Source organism: Opisthorchis viverrini (genome assembly GCF_000715545.1).
Source record: "Opisthorchis viverrini unplaced genomic scaffold opera_v5_511, whole genome shotgun sequence".
NCBI classification, from domain to species: Eukaryota; Metazoa; Platyhelminthes; class Trematoda; order Opisthorchiida; family Opisthorchiidae; genus Opisthorchis; species Opisthorchis viverrini.
Window position 1 is genome coordinate 94,217 of NW_008752170.1, and position 20,886 is coordinate 115,102.

Sequence of the window (20,886 nt, forward strand, 5' to 3'; positions counted from 1 at the left end):
GTACGTAGGACAAACAGGAAGGAAGCTCTCCACCAGAATACATGAACACAAACTCGCCACTAAAAGACACGATCAATTCTCCCCCATCTCCGCACACAAAGACCAAGAAGGACACGAGCTCGACTGGAACGGCGTTCGCAGACTGGCTCAAGCAAGAACAAAACGAGAACGCGAATTTATGGAGGCGTGGCACTCCACCGAAGAAGCCATCAACAAACGCATCGAAATTGATCCCATTTACCAGCCACTAAGAGCGAGAGAACGCCAGAACCACAGAACTTAGAGCTGCAAAAGCGACCATACGAGGAACTCATACACGAAACAAGAAAGCGTCACTCAAACGGACACATCAATTGGATTGGAGGCGCCCAATCAAAGCACCAAATCAACCGGCGGACGCAGGGACACTAACCGCCACGGCGGAGGAAATAGGGCGGTACAAGCAACCAATCAAAGTCGAGAACGGCAGACCACAACGCAATACGAATCAAGGCCAGAGAGAACAAGCTACTAAGAGTAGAAGACGTTGGGATAACCAATCAACACAAAGGAACACAGACCACAACGCAACAAGGATCACAAACGGATCAATAGATTTACTAGACTCGTTACACTTCAGATAGCCAATCACGTCAGAGGATAACAGATAGCCTTTGACTGCTATATAAACACACGCAGGCAAGGAAGAAGTACCCACCGAACTGCGCACTGATGTCTCCTCGTATGGTGACGAAACGTTTGCAAGCCAATTGCCAAGCTCGGCGAACAGCTCAACAGCCATCTGATCAACAACCAATAAACTCATCCGAGCTACCAATATTTCACCACATTACCAAGTACAACAGACTGCTCTTGAAGGTACATGTAAGCTGCGCTCGCTTTCCATTAATGTATGCACCCTGCCTGAAACGAGGGTTCAAGATCCGAGCATGGTTGAGAACTGACATCCATATCGGTTTGCTGGCACACCTCTGATGATCCACAAGCCGTTGTGACTGGTTCTGCTGGAGTTGGTATTGATCTAAGCCACCGAGGTGAAGGGGCTCTTGTTGAATGGTTGTCCGTTGATAGTCAGCCTTGTATCACTTATCTGGTGATGTTTGTGAGAGTACGCCGCCAAACTCGCAACATTCTCCGCCTGTTTATCGTTTCAACTGACTGTATGCTCAGATATTGCTGTATCTACGAGGGTATGAATGCGAGTTTCATGCTTCTGGGGAGCCTTCGACTACCCGAAATGGATCATCCAAAACATCCCAATTAGAGCAAAGAATGATGAAACGAAAACGACGACACTCACTGGAAGGGTAGGTGTGAGGGTAACATGATCATTTCCACGGTAATTAAGCGTATGCACGCTCTGCTATTTCAATGCATACCACAATGGGTGAATATCGATCCGTATGGTATCGCTAACAATCGTTATATTATCGATCTCAAAGTGGGGATAAGAAATGAAAAACCAAAGTTTACATACTGTATGTAAAGTATTCTTAAAGTAGTGGCTACTATCCTAATAAATAGCTTTTCTGTACAGCTTTATGGACTCGAGGAAAACCCTGAGACCAAATGCAACTCACCTACCTTGACCTTTATCAGAAGACATTTTTTCAACTAATTACCTCAAAATGATCAACACCGTCAGTTACTCAGTGGGATCGGTTACTGATCTTTACTATGTTGATTTTATGAGACTTGATACTCAGGACAAGTACAAGGATGGTGGAAAACCTGCAAGTATCAAACACATGTGCACGAATCATAAACCTATGTTATGGTTTCACTTAAGGTTCCACTTGTGAACCTAGTTCAAAACGTTAGAACCCACTTGTTTGTGATTAAACGGTGTGAGGCCACGCCAGCATAAATCGAGTAGAAACGTGCTGATGTACAGATCATAACAACAGGTTGTATTGCCGACTGTCTACACTCAAGCAGAAAAGAAACAGCATACTTAAGGGCAAAGAACGACCAAACAGGTCAATGAAGTGGGATTCGAATTTAACAATTCGATGTATCTATAACTGTCTCGGCGGGACAGTAAAACAAATACACAGATATTAACATAATAGGGGAAATGGAAAGGGACCGTTGATGGAAAACATAGCTGTAGTACCAACAGCTTTACTCTGAAGCACATTTCAGGCAAATGGGGCAAGCCTAGGCAGAATACTCTAATGTATAATTTGCTACGGCATTGTCTGTTGTCGTGTACTCCCGTTTTAAGACGTTAAGCAGGTGGTAAGAATGCCTACAAACCACTGATGTTCTTGATGGTTGTCAAAGGTGGTTAACAGAAACCAGAGAATATAAAAAAGTGGGAATTCCGGGCGCTTCCAAAGGATATTTCACTAAGGGGACTCAAGACAGCTACACGGTCAAAAATTAATGTCCTTACTTCCCGGTGGATATAAATAGGACCGAAGGTATTCTCACACAAAGAAAGATTCCCCTACCTCTGCACAACCATGTGTCGATTACTCGTTAAGTTTAGGGAAGTTAATTTGGTGATTTTATCGCCCATTGCACATCCGTACCTACAAGTAATACCTATGAGTCATACATCTAATCAATCTGAAACACAGGATGCACACTTTTGTCCTTTTGTGGATCGAAAACACTATATTGAGGCACTATTAAAAATAGTGCCGCTTGATACGATCGTTTGAAGCATATCGAATTGGACGGTGGTCATAAACTTTTCAAGCTATTTTCGAAAGGTGTAGGAATTTTGAACGTGGCGGATGTGAAGTAACTACGGATACCTCGGCAGTGCGGAAGTTAGTGGTGGTGCCACAGCCAAATAGATGTATAAATATACTCAGCTACCTAGGGAGGTTGAACGGTCTCAAGTTCAATGATAAGGTGAAGGGTAAAACAGCCAGTTGCCATGTCACCTGACAGCTTGGTATAAACGTGTAGGTGTGTGAGGGTAATATGGTGCTTCATCCAAAAAAAACCCGGCATTTCCACATTTATGGACACAGCAATGCTCCTTTTTCCCTTGGAGAGAAATAATTACTATCAAGTCTGATGGGGCTTCAAGCGCAACCACTTTGTGCAAGGACATCGAAAATCCCTGTGCCCCAGGTTATGCTAGCTTCCCAACCATGAATCACACATATACAATCTCATGCCACATCGACCGTCGCGAGTCGCGATCAGCCAGGTCACCCGACCTGCTGTGTACAGTAGGGTGGGTAAACTGATACCGACGCCTCCCTTCTTTCTCTCGCATATTCGCTCTTCTCTTCCTGCTCACCGCGTTGCCAGACACTTCGAATTCAACTTTCAAAACCTGACGCTTAGTTAATCCGACATCGCTTAAGGTTCGCACACTGAAACTCGCTTTCCACTGATCTGTCTGGAACAAGGACTTGAGGTAGTGAACTGTTTCCAGTTTCCACTCTCTTCTGGCTGCATATTTCCCGTGATTCAGAAGATGCTGTGACTGGGGTTGGTATAGTTATGAATCACTGAGATGAAGGGTCTCTGATGCACCGGTTGCCTGCTGATGGTCGACTCTGTAGTTTGTTTGACAATCTGTGAGAGTATCTCGCAAAACGGGCCGATAATTGTCTCTTCATCGTATTTGCTTGCACCCCAACAGACTACAGTTCTGATAGTCAGAAACAGCGTCTTCGAGACATTGAGAGCCTTATTGCGGCGGACCAAGACTCAGGTATTGTTGTATTTGTTTGGGAAGTTAATATGCAAGTAGGCAGACTTAGTGGTTCTGGGGCTTAATTAGGTAGTTGTCTGCGAATGGGATTGAGATGCACGGACGATGGCAAACGGCTGCTGCAGTTATGTGCTGACTACAAACTGGCTCTTTGCAGTATTAACTTCTGAAATAACCAAAGCCAATTGGCCACACGGTGTCTTTCGCATGCAAGCCAACATCCAATACAGATGGACCACATTGATATTAACTACAGGTGCCCATTTTTCAAAAGAGTACTCGCAATGTGTGGTGATCACGTTGTAACCAGTCTCTTTACATCGCTCATCTCACTCCGCCTTACGGTGTGTGGAGAGTAAAACCAAAGAGGAAATAGGCAGAGAAGACGCTCTATAATCTTGGTGTTTTTGACTTCACGGGTGCGCTCAGCTACGTCTTTTCAACTGGGCATACCAAAGAAGTTCATGAATACAATGCGCCGCTTGTATTCACATACTTGTGGGCGTGAGACAGTGTATCGGAAGGTCTCTGAAAGCTGTGGTGTCAGACAAGAATTTGCACACTTCATCTTCGTTTAACTTCGCCACTGATGAGTGAATGAGGCGAACACTAAAAGGTCCCCAAAACTCCGGTGTTCGGATTTGTCCGAGCGACAGCCTTGTCGACCTGGAGTATGTAGACGAAACTATGTTCACTTTTGAAGAACAAGAAGCGCAGGTATTATTTAAGAGGCTAACAAGGGTCATCTAGTCAATCGGCACGGGCTTCGCGCCCACAATGTGCAAAGTCGTGCTATTGGCCTACGGTCGTTCAACATACCTCTCAGAATTCAAGGAGTAAAGTTGAAGACTGCAGAATATTACACGCACTTCGGAAGTTGCTTTAGCTCTCATGGCAGTATGATAGACAAAGTGAACGCACGGAACTCGAAGGCCAGAATTGCGTTTGTCAAATCGCACCGACTGTGGCACCAAAAGGCCATTTCACTAGGTCTCAAAGGACGCACATTCAAGGCTGCAGTGCAGGCTGCACTGGTGGCTTAGCCTTTTTCAGGTGGAGGATCCTTAAACACCGGTGCGTTGGAAGTATAGTGGGTTGGAACCAAAGAATTCACGATGAGGTCATCAGTAGAAAGGTTTTTGGTGAAAGAGACGGTATTTCACTCAGAAAATGCATCCAGCACAAAACATTGAGGTGGCTGGGCCATGCCAAGATGAGTGATATTTTTTATGCCTGATTCGGGGTGGCGGAAACCTGGACGTGGACAGAATTCGACAAGACATGATGTTACGAAAAGTTTAGGTGCCGCTAGTAGTGTTCGCCTTCCAGGATGGGGTCCACCTGACCCTTCCTGTACTTGGCTGGAAGATATGGCGGCTAACCGGTGCCAGTGGCCTTCATGCTGTCCAGATTGTCTAACTGAGGGCTCGAGGTGCAGGCCCCAGAGACGTTTGTCGTAGCTTGATCACAGATCCTCCTCTTTACCCAATTTCTACCTTCTATCCACTCAAATAAATTGAAATGGTAATAGGACAGTGAGGCATCAGTGTTCTCACTTGGATTGCTGCCAATAATCATGATGGGCCTTATGGTAATCAAGTGCGTAAACTTTTCAGTCACTGGACCCGGACAAAGTTCTTAAGGAAACTAAAAAATCTGCGGACTTCACGCAAGTTTATCTGGCCAACAGTTGAATTTGGGGCCCCCAGAGTAATCCTTACATCCACCTGAATTTTTAGTCCACTCACTTTGGAATGCCTTAAACCTCCCTTAACCTGGGCACCCGGAAAGTAGTATACGCCCTTGCAGTTCTCTCTTTACCAACACTCAACCTCAAACATCTTTCATCTCCTCCATTATGTATTGCATAAATATAAAAATAAATCGTTCAGCTGTAGCGCCCTTTCGGTGCTTAGCTGCCATGCCACCCGAAGGAAGCACGAGGGCTGGGATACTGTCAGGTTGCCCAAGCCTAGACAGGGGAAGTCGAGTGGCGGAGGTCGGGTTCGAGCCACGGACCTTCCGGTCAGTAAATTCGCGCTCTAACCACTTGAGCCATCTCGCTCTATGTATTGCATGCGAATGTGTCAGCAACCTAGTAGCTATTCCGTGTCTATAGTGCCAGTTAGCAGAACAAAAAACGCTGATTGATCTGTCTCATACTTTGACATTCCGTTTCTGTACTGCCTACGGAATTAGGCAACAAAGATTCGCTGCTGATACTTCACCACCACTTTCAGTAATGTTTCCCTCAGAAAACGTCATAAAAGCGTTCAGCTTACCACAAACCCCTTGGACTAACCTAAGTAATTTTGCTCCTTACGTTCCACGTGTCTGATGGGTCTGGTGGAACGCCTAAGGTGTGGGAGTTGCACTAAACTCCATAAGTGAAAGTGCTTTATTGAAGTGGATTGCGGTTCCGTTGACCGAGGCATTTAAAATCAATGCAAATGCGGAAAATAACCTTGTCAGCATATCCTGATGACCACGAGTTTGAGAAACCAAACAGCAAACAATGGCAATGCAGTTTCATGGAACTGAAAGGATGATAACTGTGAGAGGTTCTGTTGTGTGTATGAGGCTGGCGATCGAGCTCAGTGCAAGTTTCGTGAACAATGGCTCCATGCGAATTGCACCAACGTTTGGTTGTAGGTCAAGTGTTTGTTAATCTGTTCGCTGAGCTTGGTAATTTGCTTGCAGAGGTTTCGTTACCAATCGTGGGGACATCATCAATGCGCGCTCAATCGTGCGCTTATCGTTTGGATGGCTGGGCAACATCTGTCCACTTGGACATAGATGTCACTGTAGGCGGAAGGTTTTTTGCCATAAGCGTTAACTCCATGCATGCCTATTACGGTGTGGCTGTCTTCGTGAAGCATGTCGCGTCCACTGAATTATTGCGACTGCACAATGTGAAAGGTCAGTTACATTATTACTCGCTGGCAGTTCTGTAACGACGGGACCAGATGAAGTCACACGTGTTGTCTTTACGGATATCCATTTGAATGTGACCAACCACTGCGTGTCTGTGGGACTTGTTGTCAACGTTAGGCGTAAATGAGCTTTGCATGCATAAAGTTGTGTTTATTATTGAAAGAAGGCTTTTTCTACTGGCCACTGTGTGTTCTGGGGTGAACAGTCCAGCATAATGCTCCAAACGGATACATAGGTTTTGTCATCCCCGCAGATCTCCATCGTTACCAAGGGACCGAATCAAATCTGACTGTATAGGAATCGCTAGTTTGCTCAGTACAGCCGAAAAAGGTAGAAATACTTGTGTGTTAATATTTGATCAATAGAACGATGAAAATTTGTTGACAGTTAAACGTCATTTGGAGAAATCGAAATGAGCTCACATAAGCATAATAAAATAAACCGCACTGGCAATTACGCAGTTAACTAATTGAATATTGCCAGAACTGGAACGAATGCAGGGCGTTCTTGTAATGACTTGTTCAAGGTAACGTGATATAATGAGGTCTGGAGAACCGTTCATCAGCAGGTAGATAGCTGGACAGTGGGGGGAAAACGTCACAAGATCGAGAATACCTGCTTTTTGTAGAAAACGCCAAGCCAAGTAAAACGGCGCAGTCAACTTACGGATGAGTTCTGCAATGGCACGCTGAGTTCGTCGTTCCAGCTTTTGTAACTTTTTATCCACGCCACGTTTGAGATCCCAGTCAGGTTTGCGAGGAGCGAGGCTCATCAAATTCTGCGTGACGAAATGATCGGACATGCGCGGGTCGGATGCACGATGAGTGATGAACGGTTGAAAAAAGAAGAAGTTACATTCAATCAGTTAAGAAACGCTCGTAACCGATCGATAAGTTACCGTTTCAGAAAAGTTAATCAAACACTGTACATACACCAAGTAAAGCTAATTTTCAAATGGGAAAACGTGGTGGTTATCCATTGCAGTGGAGAAAAACAAGTGAAAGAATAATAATGGAGAAAGAGGCCTACCAGTATCAGTAAACAAAAAACTGCACGGCTGGATACCGTTCCGGAAGCAACCAACCGTAGACCTCTAATTAGAAAACAGAAAACTCACAATAAGCCGGTACCTATTAACGGATCTCGTTGCAACTAGATAGTGCCACAGAGCTTCCAATAGGGCGGACAAGGATTTATCGTTTGCGATGTTCAAGAGAAACGGGCGAGTCTAGGGACTGCCTCAAGTCGGTCTTAGGACTTCGGTAGCGCTCAATCAGCGAAAATCAGCGCACGAACATATCATACTGCGGCCCCACTGGAAATTCCGCCATCGCGATCGCCGTCGTTACCAGCTGACTTTTAATAATGCCAGCTGGTCGGGTGGAAACTGGGATCGTTTATAGACCGGATTGATTCAGTGGTTGTTCGCGGTTATCGGACCCAACGTACCACAAGTTAAATTGCTTATGAGTACGATTGAAGTCTAAGAAAACTATGGAAATCTAATGAAAACCGGTTTTATCGTCACTTCACAGAATAATTGCATGCATAGTGAGGTCTGCGCGAGCACAAACGTTTATTAAAAACCTAAACAATTAGCAGAAGTATCAAGCCAAAAGGGCAGAAAAATCGGTACTCGTTTAAGAAGTCAAGATTCACTGCTTCTCCGTCAGGAAGAAACAGCTGTGCGGTGCAATTTGAATTCTACGCACTAGACTGGCAACAGGCCGTCTGGCGTCATGGGAGAAGAACATAGCAGAGTTACCTCTAGAAACTAGGAGCCAGGTATGACTAGCGCAGTACACAGAAGTCGGATAGATAGGATTCACCACACTGAGCACCCCGACAAGTAATCTGATAACCCACCACCGATGACTGGTCATCTTGTGACTGGTAAAGTATGGCTCAATGCAACTTCCAGGAAAGAAGCTGGCGGAGCACGTGCAATGGAACCGTCTGTAAGTGGAATTTTTATAGCGAAGCGAACAAATTCCACATTTTAATGCTTGCGAGACAAGACACCCGGCGTTTATTGGTAATCCACTAACCCTATTTTTCAATGATTTTTGACGTCACAGTGCGAAACCCGCAGTACTCAGTGAAGCCTCCCAGTGCTGAGACCACCAGGGTAGACGAAGCACAATTGAGTTCACCGGAGAGGGGAATAGAAGCTCTGATTCTGGTAACCATACTTATTATCGACAACAAAGAACCAAGAGCACATACTGGCGCCTAATCGTCAGAATAGCGAGAAAATACTGCCCGCGGGTGGGAAGAAAGGAAAGCGGTATGAACGTAATGCACTACTCATAAGGTTGCTGAAAATTCTTCGACAGCCCATGACCGGTTTCGCCCTTTTTGGGGCTCATCAGGTACGCGCAGTACCCGAGTTTCCGTCAACCTTATGATTACGTATATACACTACGTACACATTACGTATATACATGTATCGCGATATCTCGAATATCGTAGCAACTGAAACATGAGGCGGCCTGGTGCAGCAAATTCAGTTTCTTGGAAACATCACAAACGAGAGATTCAGCCGGGTGAGTCTCTCGCAAAACCAAATTTGTTTGCAAATGAGTGTATTTAGCTAGAGCGGTGTGACCTTCGTGAAAGAAGACCTTGTAAGTCCAAAACAAAATCTGCTGGAGGGACCGAAGTGAAAAATTAAGCAGTAAGAAAGTGTCATTCGCGGGATTGAGCAAGCATCTTTTGTGAGCAGCACTTAACATGAGCCCAGAGCACATTGACAGACATGCCTTAGCTTGTCAGTCAGACAGCATGCTTGATATCGAGAACGATTATGTGCTACGTCCTGTAAGGCTCTCAGCTAAGGCACGAGTACCTTGGAGAACAAATTTTACCTACGGGGATTGTTGTTTCACGTTGCCATCGCAAGATAAGTTTGATGACCAACAGGAGTAAGTCGGGGTCATTGACACAAAAGCGGAGTGAAACTCACCACCTCCTCCATAATGACTGGAGCATTTGCTGCTTCCAACTGTGAAGTCACATAGGGAGTCACTAGAAAGGGATCGGATGGCCATGTGAGATGGATGAGAACCGAGCGTACATTCCGGATTAAACGAGGGAAAAATGACACAAAAAGTAAACCAGATTAAGTCATAGGACGTAAGATAATGGTTAAAGTATTTCACCGCGTACCGAATAACTTGCATTGGGGGAAACAAACATTAGATATGAACAATAGGTAGTGGGAAAACAGACTGAAGGAGAAATATCAAAAAAACAAAAAACTGGTATTCAAAGGTGGGTAGCTCAAAAAATAAAAGATAAGCAAATCGCTCATTGACGCACATTATGAGGCGGCATTCGGAAACATAAAACGTGGTCTACGCCTGGAGTTGGTCCACAGTGCGAAGGCACGAAGGCTTTCCTGTTTTATTCGTTTACAAGCGGCGACTGGTTGTATAAAATGCCTAAGTGTCTCCCCGAAACTATGAGCCGAACTAAATGACTCCATTTCTAATGTGTACTGGAGTGGCTGGTTGTTCACCAGTTTCTTGTTAAGAAATTTGCCACACTATGTCCGAATGAGAACTGAGCGGCCCATCCTTAGCGAATGGGTCTTCTGCCGTATGCTCATTCGTTACGAAAATTTTGTTGGTTCTCGGTGGCCTGCTACAAAAAACAACGATTGTCATTTTGGTGAAATTCTGGTGTGACATGCGAAAGTAAGGTATCCTAAGTTTTCTTTGGAGGGGTGGAGACGAGCCATCGAGAGCTCATTTTGACTGCTTAATAAATACTCCAGTGTTTCAGTTTCAACAACCGAGTAGGAGGTGAATGCTAAAAAAAACTGCCAAAAAATTCACTCAATCCAAGAAAACCAAGAAGTGGACAGGATAGGAGTTTGGACAAAATTATAACACAAGTCAGCTTAGAAACCAGACGGATTGAAGAGGAAAATCTATCAATGCAAAACGCTCAACGTTTGCAAAGTGAAGTGCGGTCCGTAGAAGGGAGTAGCTGCATTAAATATTGAGGGAGGGTAAACATAGACATGAGGCACATCAAACACCAAGTGAGAGGAAAACATAGTCTAGTCGGCAAATGGTGCCGCCATTTGCATGCTTGTGGAAGAGAGACCACCACATGGGATCTTGGGTGGACATCGGAAAACAACTGACTCATCGGCGTCAGGCAAAACAGGTGTGCCGATAAGAACGGTGTGATTCCATCCATTTCAGAGAGTCGCTCATGTGCTAGCAAGCTAGCTGTCGCCAGCAGGCACGTTTCGATCGGCCCAGTGCGGAAATCACGAGCCTGCAGTGTTTTAGGAACCGCATAGGTAACGATGCTACTACATTATTCAAGCGAATCACATTCCTCCGGTGGATTCTAAGATGCACTTCGAATAAATGTCACCTTCAGGACTGAGTAATTTTCCCACATGTGCGCTCTAGTTGAAATCTTCCTGTATTCACCAAGCACTGACTGAAACAACATGGAAGGATTTCCTCTTTACAAGAAGTTCAGTCTGCCCGAAATCGCGAGGTCATACCGTAAGAGAGAGAGAGAGAGAGAAACACCGTGATACAAGTGATCGGAAGTTTTAGCCTTGACCCAATTTCGTTCGAAATGAACCGAGTTCTACTCATTTAAAATGAAGCAGAACATGGTAAGTGAACACCACTTTGTGGCTGACTTCAGATGACAGCATTTACTTAATCTGTGCCAAGGTAAAAGTGACTTCAATTTTTGAATTAACTTGTTCGAATTAACTTGTGCCGCTGTCTTTGGTGGGCAAAAACAAAGTTCACAGCCTCAGCCTCATGGATGGAGGCTCCGACCCGGTAATGATCAAGTGCGAGCGAAAACCGATGACTGGTTATGTGAAGCGATTAGACTATTCAGTAGTCCGTTTGTAGGTCAAAGCGGGGATGACCTAGCCAGGACCATCTGAAATGTTTGTCACTCTCTGCTCGTTGCCTGACCTCCAAGCGACAATCACTGACTGGAGATCACTACCACGGCGGCTGGAAACCGGAACCATGATCGATCTCACAAACCATTAATTTCTATCAGTGCTCCACCCCATGTCCCGTTACGTTCAGTAACGCGCTGGTTAGACGAAACACAGACAACCAAGCTCGCAGATACCATCCAAACTTTCCCATTGTGATTGCCGAACTCAGTAGTCCAAATAATCAGCCGCGTTCATGTAAGATTAAAAAAATAGTTATTTACAATAACACTCGGCAGGTGAAGTGAAGTAAGAAACGGGAACCGCAAAGATCCGTTGGACCTACAATCAACAGGCGGGGCTGCAGGAAGTTCGCCAGATTTTAGATCACCCGACTGAGGTTTGTAGTTTCTGAAGACCGGTTTTGGTAACTCGGATTCAGCGTCTTCAACCCCAGTGTCACCTAGTTTCCTGAATTTGCGTTTTCGGAGCTGAAGCAGACGCTGCTTGCGTTGCAAAGCCTCCTCCCGCAAATGCCCAACGGATTTCTCTGTCTCCTCAGCTGGACCTTCCTCGGTCTGAGAATCGTCAGAATCTGCAGTCTCCAGATCCACTGTAGTCATTCGACAGATTGCTGAGAAAGGGAGAATATGGCAGAGTTAGCATTTAGCAAACAATGATGGGATCAAACTATTTCACTGTTCGCTGCAAACATACTGGACGCAAACATGGGGAACACGAATCTGTAATACAGCAGGCCCCGACAGCCAATATGTAGTAATCATTCAGAAGCACTCCACAGCAGGACATCTCAAACAGGGGAAATTAGAACGCAAAGAGCACTCTTTCAGTAGGGGGTGACAGCCAGCTCTTTAGAAAGCGACTAAGTGGAAAAATCTAGAGTATTAACCGCAACTGCCCGAGAAATCACCAGTAGAGAAAGGCAGAAACATGAATACCGAGTTGATGAATAAAGGGGAACATACAAAACCATTACTGCTGTTTTGATAGGCTTAAAGGTTCAGTCTAACGGACGAACTACGAAGGCCTGTTCAGTTTGACGAGTATGACATTTTACAGAGTTCGTCTAGGTGCCAATATGGCAGTTGGTTGAATGGATGAGTTATCATTCTCCTTCTACTTAAAGGGATGGAGATTAATTATATCGTCAAGCTCCTATAATGTCTCCATTCGGGGCAAGGTTGGACGTATTATCTATCCGTAATTTCCAGTTCAACTGAATTAGCATTTATCACCCACTGCCTGTAATGAGTGCGCTTGAACTAATAGCCGACCGCACGTGCCAGTTTCATGACTTCCGAATACTTCAGTTGTTGGAAGGCCCATCACCTACTAAGTTCCGATAACGCGCAAGACATTGCACGACCCCGTAGAAAGGGAATCGGGGTGGAAGATTTAATCGTAAACTGAATGGAATTCTCGCCCATGACTCTCGTTGACCAACTAAAGACGCTCCAAACAGCATCAGCTTTATAATAAAGCATGTGGATTTCCCTTCTGAATTCAGAACAAAATGTGTTCCAAAAAACTAGTACTCGTCGCCATTTTGTTCAACTTCATATTCTACTTCCGCCGGAAAGAACTTAAGGACGGAAGTGCGCAGGCGATAACGCGCTACTGACTTACGTTCCATCCGGATACTAAATACATCAACCTGACATTAGTCAGGTTATTGAGTCATTGGCTCCGGTTTGGGTCCCTCAAAGAAAACTGTACTGTCCGCTGCCTGACGAGTCAGACTTTTGAGTCAAAGACTAGGGATAGGGTCCCTGAACAAAACCCTACACCCTCCTACAGAATTGTAGGTCAACGGCTAAAAGTGGGGTACCTCAAACAAGCCACCTTCCTCAGCCTGGACAACCGGGAAGTACTACTAACCGGCACAGTTCTGTATCCACCGATGTCCCCATTCAACCCCTTCCCACCACACAAGCACACGCTTCTGGGTCATTTCACTGACCAATCGGCCTTATGCACCCCAATAGACAAAATAACCCTTCAAAGTTCACGATATCCATTCTATATGGGAGTTTTTAACGTCCATAATCTATGTCGAATTAGCAAACAATGCTCGCTGATACCTTATACTCCAGGTTAATTGTCAAGCAAGAAACACTGACAATGTGATACTTGCGGGTGGTATGAATGCATAAGTCAGTCGTCTGACCTCCTTGGAATCACATTTGGGCGACCGATTCGAAGTACATGCTTGACGCACAGACAACGGAGAGTGACTCCTTCAACTGTGTGCTGATCATCAGCTGTTTCTGGCCAGTATGAACTTTCGCATTGCGTAATCTGGCGGCAACCAAATGCAAATCAACCATGGAACCAGTTAGATCACGTGGCCCATCAGCTGGCGGTGAACAGTCACTATTCAAGACTGACGTTCATTAAAGGCACACAACTTGATTCTAATCACGCCATGTTGCGTGCACGCCTGACAATTCGTTTCTCCTCAGGCCCTCGCAAGTCAGCAAGAAACATGCAAATCCACCATTTTCGAAGAACTACCATAGCTCAAGAGTATTAATCTGAGCTAACCCAACAACTCTCTACAATAAACCGATACTGTAGTGGTAGTGAGCACGTGGAGGAAGCATGGCGAAATTTGAAAAGATCTATGCTAGCGGCGTTCAGCGTTGTCAGTCCGACTTTTTCGATTAGACCAGAAAACCACTGGATGTCGTCGAGATCGCTATGATTGGTGCCAGGGAAATCATATCAGCACGCTAGGAGCACGACGGTGCATGCAAATCTCTCAAATGATGAATAGGGAATAGTCTAAGGAAAGACCGGGAGTTCTGGTCGATAACGGAAGCTCAAGAGATAGAGAAGGCTTTTGTAACCGGGACCAGCCGTGCCCTACATCAACTGGTACTATCGACTGGCCCTAGGAAAGCAACGGTCGGCGAAGCGGTAAGTAGAAAAGGTAGGTCAATGATTCACGCGTGAAAAATCCCATTGGAAAGATGGGTTTGAAAACTTCGAAGAACAATTTAGCTGGCCTCCTGCAACACAGCCTCAGGAAATAGTGCATACAGGCGAGTGGGATGTTAACCTTAAGAAGCAATAAAGTACAACATATCCGTAACAGAACCGGACGGTCTGTAGCCAGCCCTCTTCAAAGAAGGCCGAGAATCTCTGGTGACTTATGTGACAAAGCTTATTGGTGCTATACGGAACAAAGAGAAGGATGCCTGCAGGATAGGGCATGTCAACATTTATCCCTATCTTCAAAAATGGTACGCAGCCGCTGTGCGAAAACCACCACGGCATCAGCCTTGTAGCTGCGGCATCGAAAGTGCTCTCTGATCTTATCCTTCGAAAGTCGACTGAACACAGAAAGAGAGATTCGTGAAGTCCAAGTTGAGTTCAGTGATGCGAGAGGATGCATCGATCAAATCTTCACCCTCCGAAAGGTTCTGGAACAGCGACATTGCTTTCAGCAACCAAGAATGGTTGTTTCTTGATCTGAACAATGCTTTTGATTCTGCGGACCGTCAGGCAGTATGGTATTGTCTACAGAACAAAGGTGTCTTCCGTAGATTCTTGACCCTCCTTGAGGAGCTGTACGCTAACTCCCGCGGACGTGTGAAGGTATGGGGGAAGTTCTCACCTGAGTTCCCAACATCAAGTGGTGTCAGGCAGTGCCATCCTCTTTCACACTTACCCTTAAACTTCTTCATTGATACAACCATGGAAGACTCGCTATCAGTCTCTAGTGCCTGTGGGGTTCACCCGGGATGTCCCCTCACAGATGTCGAGTACGCAGATGACAGTTCTTCTTGGATCTGGCCACATGATAGTACAGGCAATAGTAAATAATCTGAATAATTCTTCCTCATGGCTTAGCATGTACTTCACATCTGCAAAGTGTAAAGTGCTAGTGCACTTGCGGAGGAGCCGATTGAGGTAGTAGACAAGTTTGTCTACATGGGCACCTGTCCCGGTGGTCTCGCGAAAGATGATATTTCCATCGGAAGCCTTCATGAACATGCATCACGCGTGGCGTAGGCTTGACATCAGCTTATCCGTCAAGGATCGAGTTTACAACAATGCGGCGCGCAGAGAACGTCAAGACTTTCAGTTTCACCATGTGTCTTCCGAGTCGGAGTTTGGTTGGAACACCGGATCAAAAATCCCGAAGTATGTCGGATGGTTTTCGAAAGAAATAACACCCGCGATAGATGAACTGATCACACTGTATAGGTTGCGCTGACTTGGCCACCTGCCGCGTATGCCAGTCGACCGCATTCTTCGAAGGGTTCTTTTTACACGACCACGTGAAGGGTGGAAATTGGCCGGGGGACGTCAAACAATGACTTGCCAGCGAAGTATGAAGGCCACTACCAGCAAACTCAGCTGCGCTGGTCATTGTCGTCTCCCTGGATAGGGAACTTGAGACGTGATATACCAACGGTTAGGGGTATTGTCAGGCATGACCCAGTCATACCCTCAATGGTGCTCATGCACCCAAGCTATTGTCCTCAATGCATAGCTCCCCACGTAAAAGTCCACTGACAACCCTACATTTACGCATCAATTATACCAGCTCCCGCCTTCACTGCCCAGCTACCTATCTCAACTCCCAAAATCACCGGCCAACGAAGCTGTGGTAGCTATAACCACTGTATGACACACAGCTAATAATGATGATGAAAGACACCAACAGTAAGGGTTACGGTATCAAGGCAATCGAGGATAGTGCACGGACCTGTTTAGCTAGATAGTTTTATTGGGTTGGAAGTCAACATTGCTGACGAAGTGAATCGTCGAAGCCCCTTTCACTTGGGCTCCTTTCATCAACCGACAATCAAACTCGATGTAGCCCGGAACCAGTGGTTCAATGCGGACGTTTTGTCAAAGAAACAGAGTGAACAGATACAATACTGTATCGTTCACCGAATTTAAATCAACACAGCTGGTTGCTTGGGGATAACATAGTGAGTTGCAGCTGTATATACCGCAAAAGTGACACTGACGGGTGATTGCTCTGTCGTTATACAAGCCTGGAAATGGATATTTTTGAGAAAAATCCCGACAGAAAATTCCAATCACCTCAGCTAAAAACATACAAGATAAATCTCGATTTTCGGTTGTTTCGCTGTTCAAAATGGGCTGTTCAACAAACGACAGAGGTTGAAAAAGATCGCTCCAATTTTTCACCAGTGGTGAGAAGCCACCACGTGTACAATAAAGTGACACGACACAGTGGTTCGCCCGAATGAGTTCCCAGATTTAAGAACATACCAAAACCCAGAAATGTGGTCATCATGAAACTACTAGAGAATATCGCAGGTTTGGGAGCCAACAGTCAACGACAAGAAATGAATGCCTGTTCTAAACAGTGTATTTGAAGAGATTCGTGCAAAATATGATGAGATTGAGAGTAAACCAGTGCGCAAGACGAAAATACAAACGCACTACCGGACTGTCTCTGATAAATATGTACACTGGTGAAGAATATCTGGGGAAACGCTTAAGTAGCCAACGTCAGTAGGCAACGTCAGTTGAGACGGAAAAGACGCAAGTCACTTTAAGCTGATGGGCTCAAAATGTTGGTCAAAAGATAGTAAACGAAAAATAGGCTGCAGGAATTGGAAGTAAAATAGCAACCGATTCGAGGGCGCACACGATTAGCCTTAATACTAAAATGCGAACTATCTTGTTTAGAACTATGGCTCGATTAGATAAGCCAACAAGAGATTGCACGATTGCAAGACGATGGAAAATAAATGACACAGGGAAATGTGTACAAGTGCCCTAATCACAGTCGTTTGCTGTGAGGGACGGACGCGTCACAGGGAAAAGACGAGATAAAGAGCCGTTGGAAGTTCCTTCCTGAATGTCCCGGCATTTAGGGTCATGGAGATAATCGTAACTAGTCGTCAGAGGAACGGACGTGGATGGAACGGGAAACGAGATCGGAGAGCTTACGCCTACCCTATTGGAAGTGCGCACGACAGATACTGGTTGCACAGGTCGGAAAGTCAGGCCCGGGAGAGAAGTAGGACAATGTGATAACATATTGGACGACGTCGGCAACCCCTGTCCGTATAACTGGGGACCCGACCAAGGCTGCGAAGACAATGTGGTAAGTCGCTCAGCGACGCAACCTGCAGACAAACGAGCCTCAGCATCTTGGTCCCAACACTCCTCAGTCGTTTCGCACAAGGTGCACATCGACTACAAAGAGAAAGAGGGAAGCATACGAGGAGAATTGTAGTGAAGGAGTTCGTCGACAAGGCTTTCAAGATTCGTGACAGGAAGGAAAATGTTAGATGAGTCAGCTACTCTTCGTTCCACTAAGAAAACTATCGTGAGCAAGATCTAGTTTTACGACAGTTTAGCTGTAACGCCCTTTCGGTGTCTAACTTGCACGCCACCCGAAGGGAGCACGTGGGCGTAGATACTGCCTGGTTCCCCAAGCCTAGACAAGAGCAGTCGAGATGGAAAGGTCGGGTTCGATTCACGTACTGTCCGGCCCAAGCCTAGCAAGAGCAGTCGAGATGGAAAGGTCGGGTTCGATTCACGTACTGTCCGGTCATTAAATTCGCCATCTTCAGCTAGTTTTACTAGGTGTCTATTCTTCATTGAGCCTGATGTGCACTGGATGGCAGGATCAATTATTGGAGAATCCAGTTCAAAGCACAAGAGACCAAAATACCGTTTGTACTTAAGCTTGGATGAACACTGCAGACTCTCGGTCGCTTGAGCAAAAAGCCATTAATCCAACGCGGGAGCTTGGAGCATTGGGTCACGTAAGGCTGCAATAAGGTGGGTGGTGGAGCCCAGCCAAACGACTACCTTGCAGAGCCCTACAATCTGCTTGAGGGGGTCAGGCAGAATTTACATAGCTACCATGAAGGCCGTGTGAGCGGCTGCATTGGCTTTGTGTATCCAAGGGAGTCTTACGTCAGCCAATGCCTGGAGTGACCGCTTAGATTGGACATATTAGCTTAGGATCAATCGAGAAGCTGCATTTAACTACGTATCTAGGAGTGAAGAGGAAGAAGAAGAAGAAGAAGACAGGCTAAAGTGGAGCACCAAACTTCTTTGTCTACTTAATAACTGGCATATCGTTGAGTGTAGACCTGCTATGGAACGGGACTACCAAGCGGAGGATGGGGTCGACAGAGCATAAACTTTTATGAAACTGACCGAACGGTTCGTAGTTTGAACCAGCTCCTGTCGTTTCGGTTGTTCCTTTTCGGGTTGAAGCAACCTTGGAGAAGTTCAGCCCTCCTGTTTGCTTTCGCATTACGGGAAGGCTACGTACCGACGGGGTGTAACAACTGGAAAATTGGATTGGATTTTATGACCGTGACCAGTGATCAAATCCAAAACCTACTCCAACAAACTAAAATGGCTATATTAAATGTTTCAGTTTCAGCTGATAAGAAGTGTATGCGTGACTGTCAGCTCAGGATACCACAACGAATTATCCCCAGGTATGATGTGAACAATGTAGCAGGACAACTCACAGGGATATCACGAACAGGGCGAAAGCTAATACTAGGTGAATGTGTACAAAACATGTGACAAAACTATTGATGACGGTTTCTCATCACTCAAACACTCCGTCATTCGGTAAGCGTCGCGAAGACTTTTTGGATATCATCAGATTATGTTTGAACTACCCTGCGCTTATTTCAGGCTAGCAAACAGGCACCAGTTCGAGTGCCGTATGTGACATACCATCAACCTAGCGCATCAAAACTCGATGCAGTGAACGACCCAGAGAATTTATTCCTTCCCAGTATCCAACATCTTTCCACTAGAAACATCCAGTCTAACAAAAAGTATACGACTAGAAGGAAAGGTACTACTTCCGGTTCTGAGAGAACGTACTGTCATACGAGGGTCAGTGATAAGGAGTTGCGCATCCGTCACCACTAATCATGAAAGAAAATAAGCGTTCTCTCGACCTTCGCCCGTTCAAATTGTTAGCTACAAAACCACTGAAGATAACATCTGTTGGGCAAACTTAATTAATCGACGAGCATCTAAGCGAATACTGACCCGGTATATACTCGCATACTCTTTCTCACATTCGACGCCGTACATGCAGATTAGAATGCATATGTCAACGGGTTTACACACTTGGTGTGTCTTAGCCCTAGAAGACAAAACCATCACAAACACGCATTCCATCCTGTGACCTAGTTCTTCGTAACAAAATTTCGCCAGGGCTCCAAGACTGCAGCCCAAATCCTACAGTCTAACAGGGGTGAGATAGGTAACCATGTAGGCAGATACGGCTGAAGGTAGTAAAGCTGATTACCAACAGTAACACTTACAAGACTATGAGACCAATTCGGATTGAACTTGGGACGCTGTTTCTCCTGAGCAACAAAACGCTGAAGCTCTTCAATGGTTGGTGCAGGTCCGAGCTCCAATTCGAACGGGGCACGGTAAGTACCTGCGACTTCGATTGGAGTCTCCAGTGAGCCATAGCATCGTGACATCAGCTCCCAGAAGACCAGTCCCATAGCATACACATCTATTCGTAAGTAAGCGTCACGTGAAAATTGAATGGCACCATCTAAAACCTCAGGAGCCATGTATCGCCGGGTACCAAGCTGTTGAGAAAAATTACGATGAGATAATAAAATAAGGGAACTGAATTCGATCTAGAAAGACGGGACAAAGCTTTGTATCTATGACTCACTCGCATGCTGTTTGTGCAGGATCCAACAAGAGTCTCAAAATGACCTATCTCGTTTACGATGTCCATTTATCGCTTGACGGCAATAAATGAAGCTCGTTCGGACTTCACAATCATTTTGACCAAACGTGCAGATGAGGTGGAAACACAGTAGGGTCACACGCGGAGACTGGATTCGTGAAAAATTGACTAAAAACCGAGAACTATGCTTATCCCGTGAATCCGGCCATAATCGGTAGTAAGCTCTTTACATGCCTCAATCAACCTCATTGGTAGTATCAACTATGAAGAGCTAATAGCCAGTTTTTATGGACGCGAAGTGGTGGAATTCACTGAAAACATGAAAAACATCAGCTGCAGTTTTCTTCGGAAACAAACATCGATGGGTCTATCTCGGCTATATGGTCTGCAACATAGTGGACGGATAAGATGAGTTTTAGTCTTCGAACTTTTGGAGCTTTCATTCATAATTCTTTGCTTAGATCAATACACAAAAGATAACAATATCTAAAATGCAACAACTGTTTATGTGTGCCGTTTTGTATTGTTTTAGAAATTCAAGCACGCTGAAAAAATTACCACTACTCATATCGAATGACGATACCAACGACAACAAGCCACTGGAAGCAATGACTTTAAGAGCATGAC

The 20,886-nt window shown here is 45.4% G+C and overlaps 2 protein-coding genes across 2 annotated transcripts in view; both read right to left on the reverse strand.

Annotated features, from left to right (window-relative positions):
* T265_11492 (hypothetical protein) overlaps window positions 1–12,278 on the reverse strand; it is a gene marked incomplete at both ends in the record, with an annotated part of 14,721 nt that extends 2,443 nt beyond the window's left edge. The window contains 3 exons of the mRNA XM_009178161.1: window positions 7,283–7,394; window positions 9,582–9,643; window positions 11,893–12,278. Coding sequence (XP_009176425.1) covers window positions 7,283–7,394; window positions 9,582–9,643; window positions 11,893–12,169 — 451 coding nt within the window. The remainder of the gene's footprint in view (window positions 1–7,282; window positions 7,395–9,581; window positions 9,644–11,892) is intronic.
* A 4,623-nt stretch (window positions 12,279–16,901) lies between these two features.
* Window positions 16,902–20,886, reverse strand: part of T265_11493 (hypothetical protein) — a gene marked incomplete at both ends in the record, with an annotated part of 36,338 nt that continues 32,353 nt past the window's right edge. The window contains 2 exons of the mRNA XM_009178162.1: window positions 16,902–17,756; window positions 19,871–20,203. Coding sequence (XP_009176426.1) covers window positions 17,334–17,756; window positions 19,871–20,203 — 756 coding nt within the window. The remainder of the gene's footprint in view (window positions 17,757–19,870; window positions 20,204–20,886) is intronic.